The 22,644-nt window shown below is 40.1% G+C and overlaps 1 protein-coding gene across 1 annotated transcript in view; it reads left to right on the forward strand.

Moving 5' to 3' along the window:
* LOC139447561 (autophagy-related protein 16-1-like) overlaps positions 1-22,423 on the forward strand; it is a 34,995-nt gene extending 12,572 nt beyond the window's left edge. The window contains exons 7-17 of the mRNA XM_071228964.1: positions 1-63; positions 1,186-1,261; positions 2,939-3,044; positions 4,747-4,817; positions 8,163-8,234; positions 8,991-9,111; positions 9,791-9,964; positions 16,007-16,091; positions 19,083-19,130; positions 20,579-20,677; positions 21,782-22,423. The exon at positions 1-63 is cut by the window's left edge and continues 6 nt beyond it. Coding sequence (XP_071085065.1) covers positions 1-63; positions 1,186-1,261; positions 2,939-3,044; positions 4,747-4,817; positions 8,163-8,234; positions 8,991-9,111; positions 9,791-9,964; positions 16,007-16,091; positions 19,083-19,130; positions 20,579-20,677; positions 21,782-21,875 — 1,009 coding nt within the window. The 3' untranslated portion in view covers positions 21,876-22,423. The remainder of the gene's footprint in view (positions 64-1,185; positions 1,262-2,938; positions 3,045-4,746; positions 4,818-8,162; positions 8,235-8,990; positions 9,112-9,790; positions 9,965-16,006; positions 16,092-19,082; positions 19,131-20,578; positions 20,678-21,781) is intronic.
* Positions 22,424-22,644: the final 221 nt, after the last annotated feature.

A 22,644-nucleotide genomic window follows, 5' to 3' on the forward strand; every position in this document is an offset into this window, starting at 1 on the left:
GCAAGCACAGTTGCGGAAAGACCTTGCGGATGCAGCCAAGGAACCTGTTGCAATAACAGAAACGTAAGTGTTATCGGAACTGGCGCTTACAGTTCGAAGCCGGAGTCCAGTAATTTCTGTCTGGGCTGGAAACCTCAGCTAATAATGGTCCACACAATGACACTAATGTCTTCTGAAAATGATGCTTAGGGCAGTGGGGTAGCCTTGTGGTTAAAGTGTTCACTTGTCACGCATAGGGCCTTGAGGTTTGCTGCTGGTTGTATTTGAACCATGGGGCCCCTTAGGGATCTGTCATTTATGAAATTATCATGGGGGTGGGGTCAGAGGTTTTTGATGCACTAATGTACTAAAAATACCCCCCCAGCCCCCTCTCCACCTTCAAATGCATGTCATTTTTGGGATGAATTTTTTCCCCGTGTCCTTTGTACATTTTTTTCATGACCCTCCCTGGAAAAGACAAAATCCCAAAACACTTTTCCGTATTCAACGGCGATATTTGCTAATATATTGGCAAGTGAACAATCCCAATTAGCACCCCTTCCAATTGATCAATGTACAAAAGACTTATCTCTTCATGTATAATACGCACTCATGTTTTATATGCACTCTTAATTATGGGCAATTACATTCTTGAAAATATATCTGTCGTATATAAACAGTTCAGGCTGTCAGCATAATCCACGAAATTTAACGTTCAACTCTAATTTTTTCACTAAAATAATATTCTAATAAGAGACCCCTATTTCTAATTTTGAGAGTGCCCTGGGCGCCTCTTGCGTCGAATATGGTATGTCCAATTTTTCATGACCCTCCCCAAATATGTGTAATATTTTTAATGACCCCCCCTTTGAGGCTGTCATATGTTTTGGTGACCCTCCCCATCCCACCCTATCATAAATGACTGGTCCCTAAACCTTTTTGTTACATTAGGGTCATGACCAGGACCTTTTGACTTTCATGCTTAAGTTTGAACACTGCTTGTGCTTAAACTTGTGAGGGCCGGTGTGGTAGTCTAGTGGATAAATCTTTCTCTCATCACGCCAAAGACCCGGGTTCGATTCCCCACATAGTTATAATGTGTGAAGCTCAATTCTGGCATCCCGCACAGTGATATTGCTGGAATGCATAAAACCCAACTGACTCACTCACTTAACCTGGTGAACATACATGATCTGTTTGTTGCAGCGGAAAGCTCTTGCTGCCGGGGATCACTCCCATCTGCCTCAGTGCCTCCATACCAAGCAAAGCACAGTGTGTCTTCGTGAGTACCTCTACAACGCTGTGTGAGTGAGTGAATGTTGTTTTATGCCAGGCATCACCCCCATCTGTCTCAGTGCCTCCATACCAAGCAAAGCACAGGGTGTCTTCGTGAGTACCTCTACAGCGCTGTGTTAGTGAGTGAATGATGTTTTATGCCAGGCATCACCCCATCTGTCTCAGTGCCTCCATACCAAGCAAAGCACAGTGTGTCTTCGTGAGCACCACTACAACGCTGTGTGAGTGAGTGAATGTTGTTTTATGCCAGGCATCACCCCCATCTGTCTCAGTGCCTCCATACCAAGCAAAGCACAGTGTGTCTTCGTGAGTACCTCTTCAGCACGGTGTGAGTGAGTGAATGTTGTTTTGTGCCAGGCATCACCCCCATCTGTCTCAGTGCCTCTATACCAAGCAAAGCACAGTGTGTCTTCGTGAGTACCTCTACAACGCTGTGTGAGTGAGTGAATGTTGTTTTATGTCAGGCATCACCCCCATCTGTCTCAGTGCCTCCATACCAAGCAAAGCACAGTGTGTCTTCGTGAGTACCTCTACAACGCTGTGTGAGTGAGTGAATGTTGTTTTATGTCAGGCATTACCCCCATCTGTCTCAGTGCCTCCATACCAAGCAAAGCACAGTGTGTCTTCGTGAGTACCTCTACAACGCTGTGTGAGTGAGTGAATGTTGTTTTATGTCAGGCATTACCCCCATCTGTCTCAGTGCCTCCATACCAAGCAAAGCACAGTGTGTCTTCGTGAGTACCTCTACAACGCTGTGTGAGTGAGTGAATGTTGTTTTATGCCAGGGATCACCCCCATCTGTCTCAGTGCCTCCATACCAAGCAAAGCACAGTGTGTCTTCGTGAGTACCTCTACAACGCTGTGTGAGTGAGTGAATGTTGTTTTATGCCAGGCATCACCCCCATCTGTCTCAGTGCCTCCATACCAAGCAAAGCACAGTGTGTCTTCGTGAGTACCTCTACAACGCTGTGTTAGTGAGTGAATGTTGTTTTATGTCAGGCATTACCCCCATCTGTCTCAGTGCCTCCATACCAAGCAAAGCACAGTGTGTCTTCGTGAGTACCTCTACAACGCTGTGTGAGTGAGTGAATGTTGTTTTATGTCAGGCATCACCCCCATCTGTCTCAGTGCCTCCATACCAAGCAAAGCACAGTGTGTCTTCGTGAGTACCTCTACAACGCTGTGTGAGTGAGTGAATGTTGTTTTATGTCAGGCATTACCCCCATCTGTCTCAGTGCCTCCATACCAAGCAAAGCACAGTGTGTCTTCGTGAGTACCTCTACAACGCTGTGTGAGTGAGTGAATGTTGTTTTATGCCAGGCATTACCCCCATCTGTCTCAGTGCCTCCATACCAAGCAAAGCACAGTGTGTCTTTGTGAGTACCTCTACAACACAGAGCTTTGTTGGGGATGACACTTTTCAAATATTTTTTTCAAATTTATTTTTAGACCGCACCTTTGGTTTATTGGATAGAGCGTCTGCCTGGAGAGCGGAATCTCGTGGGTTCGATCTCCAGCCGCGTCATACCAAAAGATGATAAAGATGGTACTTGTTGTTACCTTGCCTGGCGCTCAGCATTTAGGGGCTCAAACAAGGACTTCTTGGCTTGCACATTGCTGTATAAGTACAAGTTAATGCTGAACCTGAATTCTTGTCTTACAGGATGCTCATGAAGGGGAGGTAAATGCTGTGCAGTGGAGCGGCTCTGGGAGACTCTTTGCAACTGGTAGTGCCGATAGAAAAATAAAACTCTGGGAAATTATTAATGGTGAGCTATATGAAGTTATAGTGGAAGGAAGGAATCCTAGCCTTTCAACAGTAGACGCAAACATATATTTAGAGCTTTTAACCATGGGACGTGTCCAAAATTGCCATAGCTATATTATTTAAAGTAATTCTTAACCATACAAATATGTTCACTATTTAACACTGGAAACTTTTCATTTCTATTTCTGTGCCCTCCCCAAGTTTGGGGCGGTCGGGTAGCCAAGTGGTTAAAGCGTTCGCTCGTTACGCCGAAGACCCGGTTCAAATCCCGACATGGGTACAATGTGTGAAGCCCATTTCTGGTGTCCACCGTCGTGATATTGCTGGAATATTGCTAAAAGCGGCGTATGACGATACTCACTCACTCCAAAGGGTGAGCCTCCCTTTGTGTGTACACCAACCCCCTTGCCACTGAAATGGACTTGGCCCCAGAGGTCTAAGATGCTGCAGGGTGTTGTACAGAGTTGCTTCCCTTAGTTGTGCCAGGATCAGGGATGCAAATTAGCCTGAAACATTTACTAGCCAAAATAGTGATAACATATATGAAGTACCACTCCATCCCCACCTCAGTACCCTGAAAGTCTACATGATCTGGAGGAGAACTTCAGCATTAATACACTGGCTGGGGTTTGTGAGTTATTGCCTGTTTGCCGTTGTCTGATATTGTTAATTCTAGATTGTCTCTATTATTATCCAACCCGTTTAAGATTCTGGGGTAGAATAGGTCTTCAGGAACCCATGCTTGCCGTAAAAGGTGACTATGCTTGTCGTAAAGGTGACTAACGGGATCGGGTGGTCAGGCTCGCAGACTTGGTTGATGCATGTCATCAATCCCAATTACGTGGATGGATGCTCATGATATTAATCACTGGTTGTCTGGTCCAGACTCGATTATTTACAGACTGCCGTCATATAGCTGTAATATTGCTGAGTTCGGCGTTAAACAACCAACCAACCAACTATTATTATCCTTGGTTCTCACTTTAATCTAGCTCCCTCTCGTTACCTGACCTGTCCCTGACTAAACATGCTGATGATACACCTTCTACCTAGTAATACTACTACTAGTACTAATAATAGACTATTTATATTGTGTATTTTTCCACACCAATCAGGGGCATGCTTAAAGCGCTATCATTACCCAGGTCACTGGAGCAATGTGCAATCACGAATCATTCTCAGCTCCCTGAGGAGTATACAACCCAAGCTGCCTGTTAGGGGCTGGAAAGTTAACAGCCATATTGCCATCTCATCCTACCGGGTACCCATTCACTGCTGGGGGAACAGAGGCACATTTTGAACAAAGTCACTTTCCCAAGGAGACGCCACATGTGCTACATTTGCTTCAGTGTGGGGCAGGACCGAAGCCCTAGAAACTCTCAGGAGCCGAGTTGCCAAAATGCGGTAGCAGGGGGTGGAGTCTTGCCACAACCTCTTTAGCCATGTGGACAGACAGAAGGTCCGTGGTTCAGATCGGACATTTTATGGCCGCTACATCTGCATGCCTCCAGGTATTTGTTGTTAACAGGTACTTGTTGTTACCCTGTCTGGCGCTCGGCATTAAGGGGTTAAACAAGGACTGGTCGGCTCGGAGTCAGAACACAAGTGCATGCACGTCGCTATATAAGTGCAATAATCTTGGACGCGACGTTTTACCCAATTTCACCTCACCTTGTTGTAAACAAGAGTTTTTTTTATTCCAGGCAAATGTGAACAAAAGGGCATCCTGACGGGTAGCAATGCCGGGATCATGGCGATAGAGTTTGACATTGAAGTAGGTGGCTGTCTTTGCTGACACAAAACAATGCTGATTACCGTATTCGACGTAATAAGCGCCCCGCTCTAATAAGCGCCCACGGCGATATTTGCTAATATAGTGGCAAGTGAACAATCCCTACTAGCACCCCTTCCGATTGATCAATGTACACAAGACTTACATATTCGTGGATAATATGCACGCGTGTGTTATATGCACCCTTAATTATACGCAATTAAATTCTGGAAAAATATATCTGTCGTATATAAACAGTTCAGGCTGTCAGCATAATCCATGAAATTTATCTTTTTTCCACCAAAATAATATTCTAATAAGAGCCCCCTATTTCTAATTTTGAGAGCGCCCTGGGCGCTTATTACGTCGAATACTGTATGTCTTCTTTCCTGGGACCCATACCATAAAGTGGTCTTAGTGCTGATTAGGGCTGCAATGAATACACTATGAGGCGAATATGATTCGTATCACGAATATATAGGGTAACAAATATGAATATTAATTCATGAAGACAATAACAAGTCAGCAGTTGATGTATTATTTGTTATTTTCTGTGAAACAATAACATAAATTATTTGACATGGTTTGTTAATTATTAATATATTATACATTTATATACTGCACTTATCCAGGTACTAGTATCTGCTCAGATGTGACAATGACCAGTGACCACAATACTGTTAAATGTTATAAGTGTTTTTGAAGAAATCTATACATATGATATGTTGTTATGGATATTTTTAGGTACAGGGTATGTAAATGCATATGATTGCATATTCATAAATATTTTATTCTTATGGCAATGAATAACAAATTCAATTGATGAATGGTTACGGTTCGACTCACCGAATATGCGAGTGAATCGTAACAGCCCTAGCGCTGAGGTGATCGTGACTCCCATAGTTTATCACAGGCTTACGATGGTCATGGTGCTAAGGTGGCTTTGTGGAACAGGGACTTGAACGTAACGTTTGCTTAACTTATGTACATGTATTTAGTAATTCCCCAGTCTGCCAAAACATTTTGAGACTACTCTCATGACCATAGCTCTTATGGCCCCGTCTCACTACAACGTATAGCAGTACCGTATGGCGACATATGAGATTTTTTGCCAAAACGCCGGCAACGCTGAAACACGCTATGGATAAGTTAGATGTAAGTTGTATATGTTAAAGGCACGCTGGTATACATTGTAGTATGCCGAGGCTTAAAAACATTTTTGTACATGCACAAAATTTTTGGCGTGTGGGAATGAATGTATGAAGGTATGAATTATACGTTAGGCATACGTTTGAGGTACGTTCTACATACGTTTACATACGCCAGATATACGTTACCCGTACGGCCCGTTTTAGGCACCTTTCCCCTACGCTGAGCAAGCTAGTCATACGCTACTCATACGTTGGGCATACACTGGCCATACGTTAAACACACCAGACACACGCTGGCAATAAGATTTTATACGCTGTCATAAGTTATGTATCATAAGTTAAGTCAGTGACGCACTACTAATATGTTAGACATGCCAAAATCATGGTTTTTTTTATGAAAGCTTGACATACTAACTGTCTTTTACACTTTTACACGCTAGGTGCAAGTTACTCTGAAACGTTGTAGTGTGACACATGGTGACGGGGCCTTTAGCATAATTTTCAGTAGAATTTAGTTTTATTATATTGATTATTGTTAACTGAGCCTAGACTTAACATAATGTTACTAGACTCAGATTTTGGACTTGTGGCTATAGTCGCAGACTGATTTCCAAGTGTTTGTGTTTTATTGAGACTATGTCGTCTATTGAGGTCGGGCAACTCATTCAAAGGGAGACAATTCCATAGGTAACCTAGTGGTTGAACGACTGTCTCAACCCGTGAATATCCGGGGTAGAATAGGTCTTCAGCAACCCATGCTTGCCGTAAAAGGTGACTATGCTTGTCGTAAGAGGCGACTATTGGGACCGGGCGGTCAGACTCGCTGACTTGGTTGATGCATGTCATCGATCCCAATTGTGTGGATCGGTGCTCATGATGTCAATGACTGGATTGTCTGGTCCGGACTTGATTATTTACAGACCGCCATCATATAGCTGGAATATTGCTGAGTGTGGCGTGAAACAACAAACCAACCAACCAACTACTGGCTCACCAGCCAAAACCTTGGGTTCGATTCCCACCATAGTCACACTGTGTGAAGCCTCTTCTTGGTGTCACCCACAATTATGTGGCTGGAATACTACCTAGATGTGCATGGGTAAAGGTGCATATGAACGCACTGATGCACATGATGAGTGAGTGAGTGAGTTCGGTTTAACGCCGCTTTTAACAGTATTCCTGTTATATCGTGACGTGTCAGCTTAATGTGGGAGGAAAGCCCGAAGTGATGCAGGTCTCAGACGTGATTATGACATGAAGACCAGAAGGTCAAAAAACTTTCCATATTTGCATTCTGAATAGGCAGTAAACTTGTTGAAATGATAAGAATTTGTTTTTGTAGATGTATAATTTAGTTAGAACGTAAATAACCCACAAGCACGGGTATGGTGCTGACAAACCTAGAAACATAATCGGGGCGAACCGGGATTCGAACCCACAATCATAGGTTTCTGGCATGCCCAAGGGACGCAACTCTGCACAGTGAATCGTGGCGCTTTAGACGACTGGGCCATCTGTGCCCCCGATGCACATGATGAAGTCATCCATTGTTCATGAAATCATGATGATTTTATTTCACTTCTCCAGTTTTGGTTCAGGAAACTAGGGCTGGGACGATTCCACTTTTTCTACCCGGTTACCAACCCCCTATTACACGACCCTACCCACGTACCCACTGCGGGTCTCGAGTTGGGAACAAAATGTCTGATTGGGAATTGTTTTACTGCAGCCCTGGCCATAATTATTTAGGTACATGTATCAAACGATCAGATCATGTGTACACTGAAGTTGACTGAAGCTTTATCTTTTCTCAAACATATGCAAGTCAAAAGGAATGTGTGCATCGTGAGAAAGAAATGTCTACATTAGCGACTTGTGTAATCACTGAGCTATAGTGAGTTTTTGTCATTAAACAATACATCACGTGACTAACCACGGGTCCGGGTAGTCCTGTGGGTACCGGGGCCCTACTCTGTACCTCACCCGACCCGAGTACCTGAGTTACCCGTCCCAGCCCTACTGGAATCTTACATTTTCTCAGAACAGAAGAACTAAGGACAAATATGAGGAAACGTCTCGGAATTATGGATTACCTGTCCCTCATGAATTAGTGTCATGGCTCAGGATTTACAAAATTAATTCATTCGTGACTTGATGTGGACCTTCAACACTTTCACGAGTATTTTGTTTGTTTCAGGACAGCTTAATCCTTGGTGCTTCTAATGACTTTGCAAGTCGAGTCTGGTCAGTGACAGATCAGCGATTACGGGTAAATATATAGATTGTTTTGTTGTGGTTAGAAATAACGGTTAATGAAAATCCATATGGAACAAGTTTTATAATGATTCACATGCTCTTGATGTAATACAAGTAGTTGATGTGATACAGTATCTCAGTGTTACTATGGTAATGAGGTCACAGACTATCATTGAAGATGTTAAGTTGACCCAGTTAGTTTCTTGACACTGATTTCCAAAGAGAGAAGAGGTAATTATTGAGAGTTAACATATTACATTCATGTAGGTATTTGATGTGACAAAACCTGTGCCAGAATTCATGTTTTTCCTCCCTTGGGAAATACAATATGTATGTTTTAATATTTTGTTTGTTGTTTAACGCTGGATTATTCCAGCTATATGACAGCAGTCTGTAAATAATCGAGTCTGAACCAGACAATCCAGTGATTGACATCATGAGCATTGATCCACACAATTGGGATTGATGACATGCATCAACCAAGTCAGCGAGCCTGACCACCCGATCCCGTTAGTCACCTCTTACAACAAGCATAGTCGCCTTTTACAGCAAGCATAGGTTGCTGAAGACCTATTCTACCCCGGATCGTCACAGTTCCAAATTGTATGGTATTTTCTTCAACAATTACTTACACCCTGGTATATAATATGTAAGATAACGTGTTAGACCCTGGTTTACAATATGTGTGATATCATGTTAGACCCTTATATTCAATACAATGATTACCTTTAGCCCTGTTATATATATTGTATTTCTCAACGGATTGCAGCACACACTAACAGGTCACAGTGGGAAGGTGCTGGCAGCCAAGTTCCTAGGGGACACCAACAAGGTTGTGTCGGGAAGCCATGACAGGACGCTCAAGGTGTGGGACCTCCACAGCAGGGCGTGTGAGTATCTCTGTGTTTGCCTGTCACCTTCAAAACTACAGACCACATGTTTCCCCAAATCAAGAACCAACGAGGACATGAATAACGCAGTCCAAGCCCTCCACATCCTTTTATCAGCCAGTCAGGAAAGAGTAGTCTGCAAATGGACATGGTCTAATTCAATTTTTTATTTTTTCAATTTATGCGAATATAAATTCAAATATATTGTTTGGTTAGCCAATCAAATGCAATGGAATCATTTGTGATTAATTTTATGATTCAGACAGGTTCTGATGCAAGGATGCAAGTGTAGGGTTGGTGTTGGATGAGGGTAATAGATTGTATTAAATATTGCTGCGGGATTACAAGTTTTCAAATTTAGGGGAGTAATGTTAATTTTTTTCATGAATTATCAAACTTTTATTGATACTGTCCTTTCTTACTGTTATTCATGTTGGTTCCAGCTTGGTCAGGGGCGGTCGGGTAGCCTAGTGGTTAAAGCGTTCGTTCGTCACGCCGAAGACCCGGGTTCGATTCCCGACATGGGTACAATGTGTGAAGCCCATTTCTGGTGTCCCCCGTCGTGATATTGCTGGAATATTGCTAAATGCGGCGTAAAACCTCACTCACTCACTCACTCCTTTCTCCTGGCCAGGGTTGAGATCAAATGTGCTGACTGAAAGTTTTGTTGTACTTTCAGGTATAAAGACAATATTTGCGGGGTCAAGTTGCAATGACCTGGTGACGCTGCACGGCAACAACATCATCAGCGGCCACTTCGACAAGCGTGTCCGGTTCTGGGACACCCGGTCAGATTCTAGTGCTAATGAAATCATGCTGCAGGGACGGCTGACATCGCTAGATCTAGCTCCAGGTAGTGTACCAAGGATGCATACATGTCATCACGGACCCGTGAAGATTCCGGGTTAGAATAGGTCTTCAGCAACCCATGCTTGCCGTAAAAGGTGACTATGCTTGTCGTAAAAGGCGACTAACGGGATCGGGTGGTCAGGCTCGCTGACGTAGTTGATGCATGTCATCGATCCCAATTGCGTGGATCGATGCTCATGATGTCAATCATTGGATTGTCTGGTCCAGACTCGATTATTTACAGACCGCTGTCATATAGCAGGAATATTGCTGAGTGTGGTGTTAAACAACAAACCAACAAGTCCTCACGCGAGGTGGGGAATATAGAAATATACATGATATTTTTGGCATTTTGATGATAACAATTATCCTAGTAGTTTGTCCGGTCCCCGATGGTCAATTCTGACTTGGTCGCTGATAGACAAGGTGATGCCATGTGTATTTGTGAACACTGAAAGTTGTACCTATCTGACTTTTCAGAACTGCTTATTGTACCCCCACCTTAAAGGGTATTATATGTACAAGTCATGGCACTAGGCTTCGAATTGTATATTAGTGGAAACTGTACTTTAGTATTGTTATTTGTGCCTCGAACAATGATGCAATTTATGTTACTAGATTATGTAGGTATATCCTTGCTTATCCAATAAACTATCAAGTAAAATAAAATACTAATTACATTAATATTTATGTATTTCGGTTCATTGTTGACTTTAGGAGGAATTATTTATGTATGATTAGTAGCAGACATGGTTATTTTGGTTTCTACATATGTGTAGCAATAGAACTTAGTCAAAATAGTCATTTGGCTACCTCTGAAGTTTTAGTGCTACAACTTTCGTAAGTTTATCTTAAAATATGGGAGTTACGATTGTCTAAGTGCTAAGATTCTCGTAAGTCAGTGTTACAGTATGGGAGTTAGGATTGTCTGGGCTAATATTCTCGAAATTCATTGTTACGGTATTGGATTTACAATCATCATAGCCCTAAGATTCTCTTAAGTCAGTGTTAAAGTATGGGAGTTACAATCATCTTTGTGCTAAGATTCTGGAAATTCAATGTTAAAGTATGGGGTTTACGATCATCATAGCTCTAAGGTTCTTGCAAGTGAGTGTTACAAACGTAAGTCTATCTTAAAATATGGTTGTTACGATTGTCTTAGTGCTAAGATTCTCATAAGTCAGTGTTACAATATGGGAGTTATGATTGTCTTAGTGCTAAGATTCTTGTAAGTCAGAGTTAAAGTATGGGATTTACGATCATCATAGCTCTAAGATTCTTGTAAGTCAGAGTTAAAGTAGGGGATTTACGATCATCATATCTCTAAGATTCTTGTAAGTCAGTGTTAAAGTATGGGATTTACGATCATCATAGCTCTAAGATTCTTGTAAGTCAGTGTTAAAGTATGGGATTTACAATCATCATAGCCCTAAGATTCTCTTAAGTCAGAGTTAAAGTATGGGATTTACAATCATCATAGCTCTAAGATTCTCTTAAGTCAGAGTTAAAGTATGGGATTTACGATCATCATATCTCTAAGATTCTTGTAAGTCAGAGTTAAAGTATGGGATTTACGATCATCATAGCTCTAAGATTCTCGTAAGTCAGAGTTAAAGTATGGGATTTACGATCATCATATCTCTAAGATTCTTGTAAGTCAGTATTAAAGTATGGGATTTACGATCATCATAGCTCTAAGATTCTCGTAAGTCAGTATTAAAGTATGGGATTTACGATCATCATAGCCCTAAGATTCTGGAAATTCAATGTTAAAGTATGGGGTTTACGATCATCATATCTCTAAGAGTCTTGTAAGTCAGAGTTAAAGTATGGGATTTACGATCATCATATCTCTAAGATTCTTGTAAGTCAGTGTTAAAGTATGGGATTTACAATCATCATAGCCCTAAGATTCTCTTAAGTCAGAGTTAAAGTATGGGATTTACAATCATCATAGCTCTAAGATTCTCTTAAGTCAGAGTTAAAGTATGGGATTTACGATCATCATATCTCTAAGATTCTCTTAAGTCAGAGTTAAAGTATGGGATTTACGATCATCATAGCTCTAAGATTCTCGTAAGTCAGAGTTAAAGTATGGGATTTACGATCATCATAGCTCTAAGATTCTTGTAAGTCAGTATTAAAGTATGGGATTTACGATCATCATAGCTCTAAGATTCTCGTAAGTCAGTATTAAAGTATGGGATTTACGATCGTCATAGCCCTAAGATTCTGGAAATTCAATGTTAAAGTATGGGGTTTACGATCATCATATCTCTAAGATTCTTGTAAGTCAGTGTTAAAGTATGGGATTTACGATCATCATAGCTCTAAGATTCTTGTAAGTCAGTGTTAAAGTATGGGATTTACGATCATGATATCTCTAAGATTCTTGTAAGTCAGTGTTACAATATGGGAGTTATGATTGTCTTAGTGCTAAGATTCTTGTAAGTCAGAGTTAAAGTATGGGATTTACGATCATCATAGCTCTAAGATTCTTGTAAGTCAGTGTTAAAGTATGGGATTTACGATCATCATAGCTCTAAGATTCTTGTAAGTCAGTGTTAAAGTAAGGGATTTACAATCATCATAGCCCTAAGATTCTCTTAAGTCAGAGTTAAAGTATGGGATTTACAATCATCATAGCTCTAAGATTCTCGTAAGTCAGAGTTAAAGTATGGGATTTACAATCATCATAGCTCTAAGATTCTTGTAAGTCAGTATTAAAGTATACGATTTACGATCATCATATCTCTAAGATTCTTGTAAGTCAGTGTTAAAGTATGGGATTTACGATCATCATATCTGTAAGATTCTCGTAAGTCAGAGTTAAAGTATGGGATTTACGATCATCATAGCTCTAAGATTCTTGTAAGTCAGTATTGAAGTATGGGATTTACGATCATCATAGCTCTAAGATTCTCGTAAGTCAGTATTAAAGTATGGGATTTACGATCGTCATAGCCCTAAGATTCTGGAAATTCAATGTTAAAGTATGGGGTTTACGATCATCATATCTCTAAAATTCTTGTAAGTCAGTGTTAAAGTATGGGATTTACGATCATCATAGCTCTAAGATTCTTGTAAGTCAGAGTTAAAGTATGGGATTTACGATCATCATATCTCTAAGATTCTTGTAAGTCAGTGTTACAATATGGGAGTTATGATTGTCTTAGTGCTAAGATTCTCTTAAGTCAGAGTTAAAGTATGGGATTTACGATCATCATAGCTCTAAGATTCTTGTAAGTCAGTGTTAAAGTATGGGATTTACGATCATCATATCTCTAAGATTCTTGTGAGTCAGTGTTACAATATGGGAGTTATGATTGTCTTAGTGCTAAGATTCTCTTAAGTCAGAGTTAAAGTATGGGATTTACGATCATCATAGCTCTAAGATTCTTGTAAGTCAGTGTTAAAGTATGGGATTTACGATCATCATATCTCTAAGATTCTTGTAAGTCAGTGTTAAAGTATGGGATTTACGATCAAAATAGCTCTAAGATTCTTGTTAGTCAGTATTAAAGTATGGGATTTACAATCATCATAGCTCTAAGATTCTTGTAAGTCAGTGTTAAAGTATGGGATTTACGATCATCATAGCTCTAAGATTCTTGTAAGTCAGTGTTAAAGTATGGGATTTACGATCATCATAGCTCTAAGATTCTTGTAAGTCGGTGTTACAATATGGGAGTTATGATTGTCTTTGTGCTAAGATTCTCGTTAGTTATTGTTACAGTATGGGAGTTACAATCATCTTTGCTCTAAGATTCTCAAAATTCAATGTTACTGTATGGGATTTATGCTCATCATAGCTATAAGGTTCTCATAGGTCAGTGTTGCAAACGTAAGTCTATCTTAAAATATGGGAGCTACGATTGTCTTAGTGCTAAGATTCTTGTAAGTGAATGTTACAGTATGGGATTTACGATCATCATAGCTATTAGATTCTCGTAAGTCAGTGTTACTAGATGGGAGTAACTATTGTCTTAGTGCTAAGATTCTTGTAAGTCAATGTTACTGTATGGGATTTACGATTGTCTTAGTGCTAAGATTCTCGTAAGTCAGCGTTACAATATAAGAATTACAATTGTCTTAGTGCTAAGACTCTCGTAAGTCAATGTTACAGTATGGCAGTTACGATCATCATAGCTCTCTAAGATCGCTTTGTGAAACGGGCCCCAGGAACCCATTAAGTTTGAGCACTGTGCCCATGTAATATGTTGCAATGACAACATTGCATTTGTGATGCAGTGAGTGTTGAAGTTTTGCTTGGAATCAATGACAGCACACAGCTGACACATTTCATAATGCATTAAAGCTGTTCTCACAGTACCACAATACAATACAACCTGGCCATCAATAGTCCTGCTCATGAAGCAGGTAAATATGGACAGTAACTGATAACTCATCCTTGTGTATAGAATTTATGCATTTTTATATTGCCAGTTTTATATGCTTTGTCAATTTGATTATCGTTTGGAGTATTTGAAACGATGTTGTGACATATTTATGCCTCCATACGCACACAGCTGTTGCCATGGTTGCAGTTTATTATGCAGTAATAATTTTTCATAATGTTGAAATACTATAAACTAGATCATGCATTGATTTTCTCCATAAGCTAGTTCCAGAGCTCCAGATAACTTTTTGAGCATTTGAGTTTTTACCCAAGGGTTTCGATTTTAATTGGATTATTATATTTTTCATTGGGTAACCAATATTTTTTCACTCATCTATTCATCACTCTATTGGTTTTTCCCAAAATTAGTGAACATCTTAAGATTTAAAAAAAATGAAATAATGTATTAGATGCATATAACTGTTCTAAATATATAGGCTGGACTCGGAAAGTAAATTAGCTTGCAATTGTGTTTCGGAAATTAGCTCCTTTCTACGCTTGCTGAAAAGGCTTCATTGGGTATTTCTGTTTCTGTAAGCAAGTTAATTGAAAGTAATTAGGTTTTGAATATTTGGGGGTGGGGGGGGGGGGGGGGGGGGGGGGGTGGGGGGGGTATTTATGCAAATACGCTGCTTATCAGTAGCTCTGTAGTTCTCAGTGTTGGGTCGCCTTTATTTGTGTCCATGTGACATCACTGGTAATTAATTTGATACATTCAGAGCCGGTATTAAACTGTATGCTTCGTCTGCAGCTGTTTTCCTGGCTTCTTTCATTATATGATGAAGATCCGGGGTATAATAGGTCTTCAGCAACCCATGCTTGCCGTAAAAGGCGACTATGCTTGTCGTAAAAGGCGACTAACAGGATCGGGTGGTCAGCCTGCTGACTTGGTTGATGCATGTCATCGATCCCAATTGTTTGGATTGATGCTCGTGATATTAATCACTGGATTGTCTGGTCCAGACTTGATTATTTACAGACCGTCGTCATATAGCTGGAATATTGCTGAGTGTCGTGTTAAACAACAAACCAACCAACCAAATCATTATATGATGCACTTCTGAAAACTCCCACACCATTGATGTCAATAGTACCTTAATATTAATATTAAGTGCAACATATCAGTTATCATGGTTATAAGGAATATGATGTAAGGCGCCGCGATTCACTGTGCAGAGTTGCATTCCTTGGGCACACCAGAAACCTATGATTGTGGGTTTGAATCTCGGTTCACCCCGATGATGTTTCTAGGTTTGTCAGCACCATATCCATGCTCGTGGATTTCTCCGAAGTGGTAAATGTCTGAGACCTGCATTACTTCGGGCTTTCCTCACACATTAAGCTGACACACCGTGATATAACTGGAATACTGTTAAAATCGGCGTTAAGCCCAACTCACTCACTCACTCACTCACTCAAGGGCATGGGTATGTGATGGTCACCAAGTTTGCGAGATGCCCCCCTTAATCCCCCATTGTCTAACCATTCACCCCACTTGGGGGATTTTTTTGTCTATAACAATAGGTGCTTGACAAGTAGGAAGATCCCTTAATGAAATGAATTACAACTCTGCAAATGATTTGTCTATTTCAAATAATTATGTCATCATTAAACAGAAAGTAGATGCCCTGATTTCCCTGTTTTCAGACCGGTGTAGTTTGCTGTGCTGCACGAGAGACGACTCGGTGAAGATTATCGACCTCAGGATGAACCAAGTGTCAGCCACATTCTGGTAGGCAGTTTGTATATATTCTATCTCTTGACCGAATGACACAGGTATCTCTGTGGTCTATGGCAAAGCAATTTGCTTGATTGTGACAAGATCTAAGAGTTTGTTCTAGCCGTGACAGGATCTAAGAGTTTTGCTAGCTATGACAGGATCTAAGAGTTTGTTCTAGCCGTGACAGGATCTAAGAGTTTTTCTAGCTATGACAGGATCTAAGAGTTTGTTCTAGCAGTGACAGGATCTAAGAGTTTTTCTAGCCGTGACAGGATCTAAGAGTTTTTCTAGCTATGACAGGATCTAAGAGTTTTTCTAGCTATGACAGGATCTAAGAGTTTGTTCTAGCTGTGACGGGATCTAAGAGTTTGTTTTAGCTATGACAGGATCTAAGAGTTTTTCTAGCCGTGACAGGATCTAAGAGTTTTTCTAGCTATGACAGGATCTAAGAGTTTGTTCTAGCCTTGACAGCATCTAAGAGTTTGTTCTAGCCGTGACAGGATCTAAGAGTTTTTCTAGCTATGACAGGATCTAAGAGTTAATCTAGCTGTGACAGGGTCTAAGAGTTTGTTCTAGCTGTGACGGGATCTAAGAGTTTGTTCTAGCCTTGACAGGATCTAAGAGTTTTTCTAGCTATGACAGGATCTAAGAGTTTGTTCTAGCCTTGACAGGATCAAAGAGTTTGTTCCAGCTGTGACGGGATCTAAGAGTTTGTTCTAACCTTGACAGGATCTAAGAGTTTTTCTAGCTATGACAGGATCTAAGAGTTTGTTCTAGCCTTGACAGGATCAAAGAGTTTGTTCTAGCTGTGACGGGATCTAAGAGTTTGTTTTAGCTATGACAGGATCTAAGAGTTTTTCTAGCCGTGACAGGATCTAAGAGTTTTCCTAGCTGTGACGGGATCTAAGAGTTTTGCTAGCTATGACAGGATCTAAGAGTTAATCTAGCTGTGACAGGGTCTAAGAGTTTGTTCTAGCTATGACAGGATGTAAGAGTTTGTTCTAGTCATGGCAGGATCTAAGAGTTTGTTCTAGTCATGGCAGGATCTAAGAGTTTGTTCTAGTCATACAGGATCTAAGAGTTTGTTCTTGTCATGGCAGGATCTAAGAGTTTGTTCTAGCCGTGACAGGATCTAATAAGTTTGTAAGCATGCACATACCAACTCAATATTTTTTGTAAACCCACAAGAATTGCCCCTTATTCCTCAATATTTAGAGATACTGTATAAGGAAGATAAAGGATGCAAGATATTTTATTCAAATTTAGCGAATGATTTTAATGAAAAGGAAAACGTTCACAGTGAAACAAAATGGGAAAATGAAATTAACCCAGAAATAACGGATGATTTATGAAAAACATATAATTTTATTGCTTTTCGGGCAGCCGATACCACCAAACTGAAATGGTTTCAATACTGAGTGGTCCATAGAATTCAACTAAAAGAGATTTATTCATCTATTAAATATAACTGTAACCATTATGTAGTTTTTTGCAGTGTTGAAGTTGAATCTATTTTCCATCTGATATTTGAATGTGAAGATGTCAAGCCATTGTGGCACAGGGTGACGGCTTCATGAAATGGAGGGGCGGCCAGGTAGCCTAGTGGTTAGAGCATTCGCTCGTCACGCCAAAGACCAGGGTTCGATTCCAGACATGGGTACAATGTGTGAAGCCCATTTCTGGTTTCCCCTGCCATGATATTGCTGGAATATTGCTAAAAGCGGCGTAAAACCATACTCACTCACAAATAAAATGGATAAAAAAGCGTACTGTCCCAAAATTTGAAATAAATTAGCAAAATATCATATTTTGATTTAAAGAAAAATTATATGACGCACTCCACTTGATTTTTGTTCTAACTAAATTGTACATCTACAAAAACAAATGTACGAATTGTTTACAAAATTTTACCTTTCTGAAGACTATGTCAACAAATTCTTATCATTTCAACAAGTTCACTGCCTATTCAGAATGTAAATATGGAAAGTTTTTGACATGCTGGTCTTCATGACACAATCGGGGCGGTCGGGTAGCCTAGTGGTTAAAGCGTTTGCTCGTCACGCCGAAGACCCAGGTTCGATTCCCGACATGGTACAATGTGTGAAGCCCATTTCTGGTGTCCCCCGCCATGATATTGCTGGAATATTGCTAAAAGCGGCGTAAAAACCATACTCACTCACAAATAAAACGGATAAAAAAGCGTACTGTCCCAAAATTTGAAATAAATTAGCAAAATATCATATTTTGATTTAAAGAAAAATTATATGACGCACTCCACTTGATTTTTGTTCTAAATAAATTGTACATCTACAAAAACAAATGTACGAATTGTTTACAAAATTTTACTGGTCTGAAGACTATGTCAACAAATTCTTATCATTTCAACAAGTTCACTGTCTATTCAGAATGTAAATATGGAAAGTTTTTGACATGCTGGTCTTCATGACACAATCGGGGCGGTCAGGTAGCCTAGTGGTTAAAGCGTTTGCTCGTCACGCCGAAGACCCAGGTTCGATTCCCGACATGGTACAATGTGTGAAGCCCATTTCTGGTGTCCCCCGCCGTGATATTGCAGGAATATTTTTAAAAGCGGCGTAAAACCATACTCACACACACTCATGTCACAATCATGTCTGAGACCTGCATCACTTCAGGCCTTCCTCCCACATTAAGCTGACATGTTGCGATATAACCGTAATACTGTTAAAAGCGGCGTGAAACCCAGCTCACTCACTCATGTTACAATCTGTTTACATAGGTTAAATTTATCCAATGTCAAATGTTTACACATCACTTATAATATGTCCGTAAGGTAATTATGTTGCAATCACTATTTCTCTTAGAAATGTGTCAATACCCATAGAGAGTGCCTGTACACACAAAAAGAAAAAAAGTGTTAAAAAAATGAACATCCTAATTCACTCAGTCATGTCTTTATAGACATGGTAGAGGTGTTAATATGTTTGTTGATAATATTAATGAGTGGATTTATTCTGTTCACAGCGCTGATGGGTTTAAAGTGGGCTGTGATTGGTCAAGGGCTGTTTTCAGGTAAATAGTAGTGCAGGATGATGATGATGATGATGATGATGATGATGATGATGATGATGATGAAGGATGATGATGATGATGATGATGATGATGATGATGATGATGATGATGCCAATTACATGTACAATCATCTTAGTGCCGAGACAATCTGCGACAATCGTAGCTCGCATACCTTCACGATGACTTACGACAATAGTAGCGCTAAGATCACTTTGTTGAATGGGACCCTGGGCTCCATTCCACGATGTGATCTTAGCTCTACAACAATTGTAGCTCCCATACCTTAACGGTGACTTACGACCATAGTAGCGCTAAGATCATTTTGTTGAATGTGACCCTGGGCTCCATTCCACGATGTGATCTTAGTGCTCTAACAATCGTAGCTCCCATACCTTAACGGTGACTTACAACCATAGTAGCGCTAAGATCACTTTGTTGAATGGGACCCTGGGCTCCATTCCACGATATGATCTTAGTGCTACAACAATCGTAGCTCCCATACCTTAACGGTGACTTACGACCATAGTAGCGCTAAGATCACTTTGTCAAAGGGGACCCTGGGCTCCATTCCACGATGTGATCTTAGCTCTACAACAATTGTAGCTCCCATACCTTCACGGTGACTTACGACCATAGTAGCGCTAAGATCACTTTGTCAAAGGGGACCAGGCTTGTAGATTATTGCCACACATTTTGATTGTTGCGTTATGTTATATTTATGTATTGTATTTGCTGTAATTAATGCCCCAGACATTTAGGACACTGACAGTGGAGCAGGGGCTTTTTAAGACCCAAAACAAATTCATATATATGTCAGAGATGTTTAAAAATTTGGCAATAATGGGTTACTTGATAAGGTGATGGACAACTTGTATTTCCAATTTCATTTCTAAACAATATTGCCATGTGCGGTTTTCTTGTATGCTACCCAGAAAAAGCATGTCTCATTTTTCTCTTCTGCATTACCAGTGAGTAAGTAAACCTGTAGGATCTCTCATAGGAACCTGATGTACCCGGTGGCTGAGTGGGTTAGATCGCTGACTTTGTGTGCTGGCTGTTAGGTGCCTCAGTGTGGGTTCGAATCCTGGAGGGGCGGTCAGGTAGCCTAGTGGTTCGCATTCGCTCGTTACGCAGACGACCCGGGTTCGATTCCTGACATGGATACAATGTGTGAAGCCCATTTCTGGTGTCCCCTGCCGGGATATTGCTGGAATATTGCTAAAAGCGCCGTTAAACCATACTCACTCACTCACTCACTCGAATCCTGGATGGGACTCAACCCAAAAAAGTACGAGAATTTGTACTGTACTAAGAAAGTGTTATCCAAATATAACATTTGTTCCATTTGACCACTTTCTAAATGGCATTGTGTGTTCACTCAGTCGTACCGTAGTATGTCTAAATGATCCTGTAGTACCTCTGACATGAACGTGTGTGTCTGTCTCCAGCCCTGATGGCAGCTTTGCAGCTGCTGGTTCAAATGATGGAGGGCTGTATATCTGGAACATCGGCAAGAACAAGGTGGAGAAACTTCTTAAAGAACATAGGTGAGAATTAGAGACTGTACAGAACTGGTTACTATGTATGTCGTGCACTGTCGCTGGGAGTAACAATCTGGGGAGGTTTCATAAGCGTAGTCCCTGACAAATACTTTGGGGACTACTAGCCCGAACTTGGAATTTAGTGTTATCATGTGGACTCATAATAGCTAAGCTTATGAAACACCCGGATATTACTTTACTCGAACAAAGTTAAAGAACACCTGATTGTTTTCATATGGCTATAGGTATTGTATAGATATGACTTTCTGTCGTGACTGGTGGGAATTGTTACACATCCTTCCAGTTGTGGGTGTTCTTTGACTTGCAGTGAGTAGAATATTTGTCCAGTGAGCCCCTGTACTCTGTCTGTATGAATGTATGCTATATGCCATATGTTGTATGCTACATGAATATATGCTATATAGTATATATTGTATGGTATATGAATGTATGCTCTATGAATATATGAATGTATGCTATAGGATATATATGAATGTATGGTATATGTTGTATGGTATATGTATGTACGCTATATGAATATATGATTTATGAATGTATGCTATATAAATGTATTCTATATGAATGTATGCTATATGAATGTATGCTATATAAATGTATTCTATATGAATGTATGCTATATGAATGTATGCTATAAGAATGTATGCTATATGAATGTGTTCTATATGAATGTATGCTATATAACTATATGCGATATGAATGTATGCTATATGAATGTATGCTGTATAAATATATGCTATATGAATGTATGCTATAGAAAGATATGCTATATTAATGGATGCTATATGAATGTATGCTATAAGAATGTATGCTATAAGAATATATGCTATATGAATGTATGCTATATGAATGTATGCTATATAAAAGTTTGCTATATGAATGTATGCTATATAAATATATGCTATATGAATGTATGCTATATAAATATATGCTGTACGAATGTATGCTATAAGAATGTATGCTATAAGAATGTATTCTATATGAATGTATGCTATATGTATGCATGCTATACGAATATATGCTATATGAATGTATGCTTTATAAAAGTTTGCTATATGAATGTTTTCATGGGTTTCCTGTCATCTCTTTCAGTCATGCAATAATGGCCTGTGCGTGGAATCCGATTGGCTCCTCTCTGGTCAGCTGTGAGCGTTCAAGGAAAGTCATCTACTGGGCCGATTACTGAACAACAACATGTAACCAACAGACAGAGGGAATGAAATCCAATGTGACAGAGTCATAATCACAAGCGAGAGAACTTGAGTCTCCTGACAATCAATACATATAATGTGAGAAGGTCTCAAAGCTAAGAAAGGGCATTTTGATGAACACAATTTTCTATACTTTATTCTACGACAAACACTTTTCTTGGACTATTATATTTCTGTCCACCTTTCCCTGATCAGAGACAGTTTCCATCAAAGCTAATGTTTAGATAAACCCCTTTACCATTCGTAATGAGGCCTGCTTTCCTTAGATCTCTTCTCGAATGTTGAAGTGATGTTGCTTGCTGAGCATGACTATAATAGCTTCCTGTATACCATTATCAATGGAAAAAAAGTATATATAACATGTTACATCTTTACCTTTTATTCATCCTAGAATGATATATATGCCTGATACAGCCAATCAGTGAACATGGTGAATAGGTGAATAAATATACTGGTGATGAGGTACAGTGAGGCGAAATGGGGTGTAGCGTCATGTCCAAGATATTGTACTTCTATAGCAGCATGTGTGGCTGCTCGTACTCGTCCCGATTTTTGCCTGTTTAATGGAGCTAGCTCACAAAGATATGCTGCAATTTAAGATGGATACCCCACTCAGACACAGGGTACTGACTCCGAGCCGACCAGTCCTTTTAGCCCCTTAATGCTGACTGCCCGACAGGGTGACAACAAGTACCATGTTTTAATGTCTTGTGGTATGACACGGCCAGGCATCAAAACCACCGA

Source organism: Haliotis cracherodii, unplaced genomic scaffold (assembly GCF_022045235.1).
Source record: "Haliotis cracherodii isolate W230 unplaced genomic scaffold, xgHalCrac1.p SCAF_7, whole genome shotgun sequence".
NCBI lineage: Eukaryota > Metazoa > Mollusca > Gastropoda > Lepetellida > Haliotidae > Haliotis > Haliotis cracherodii.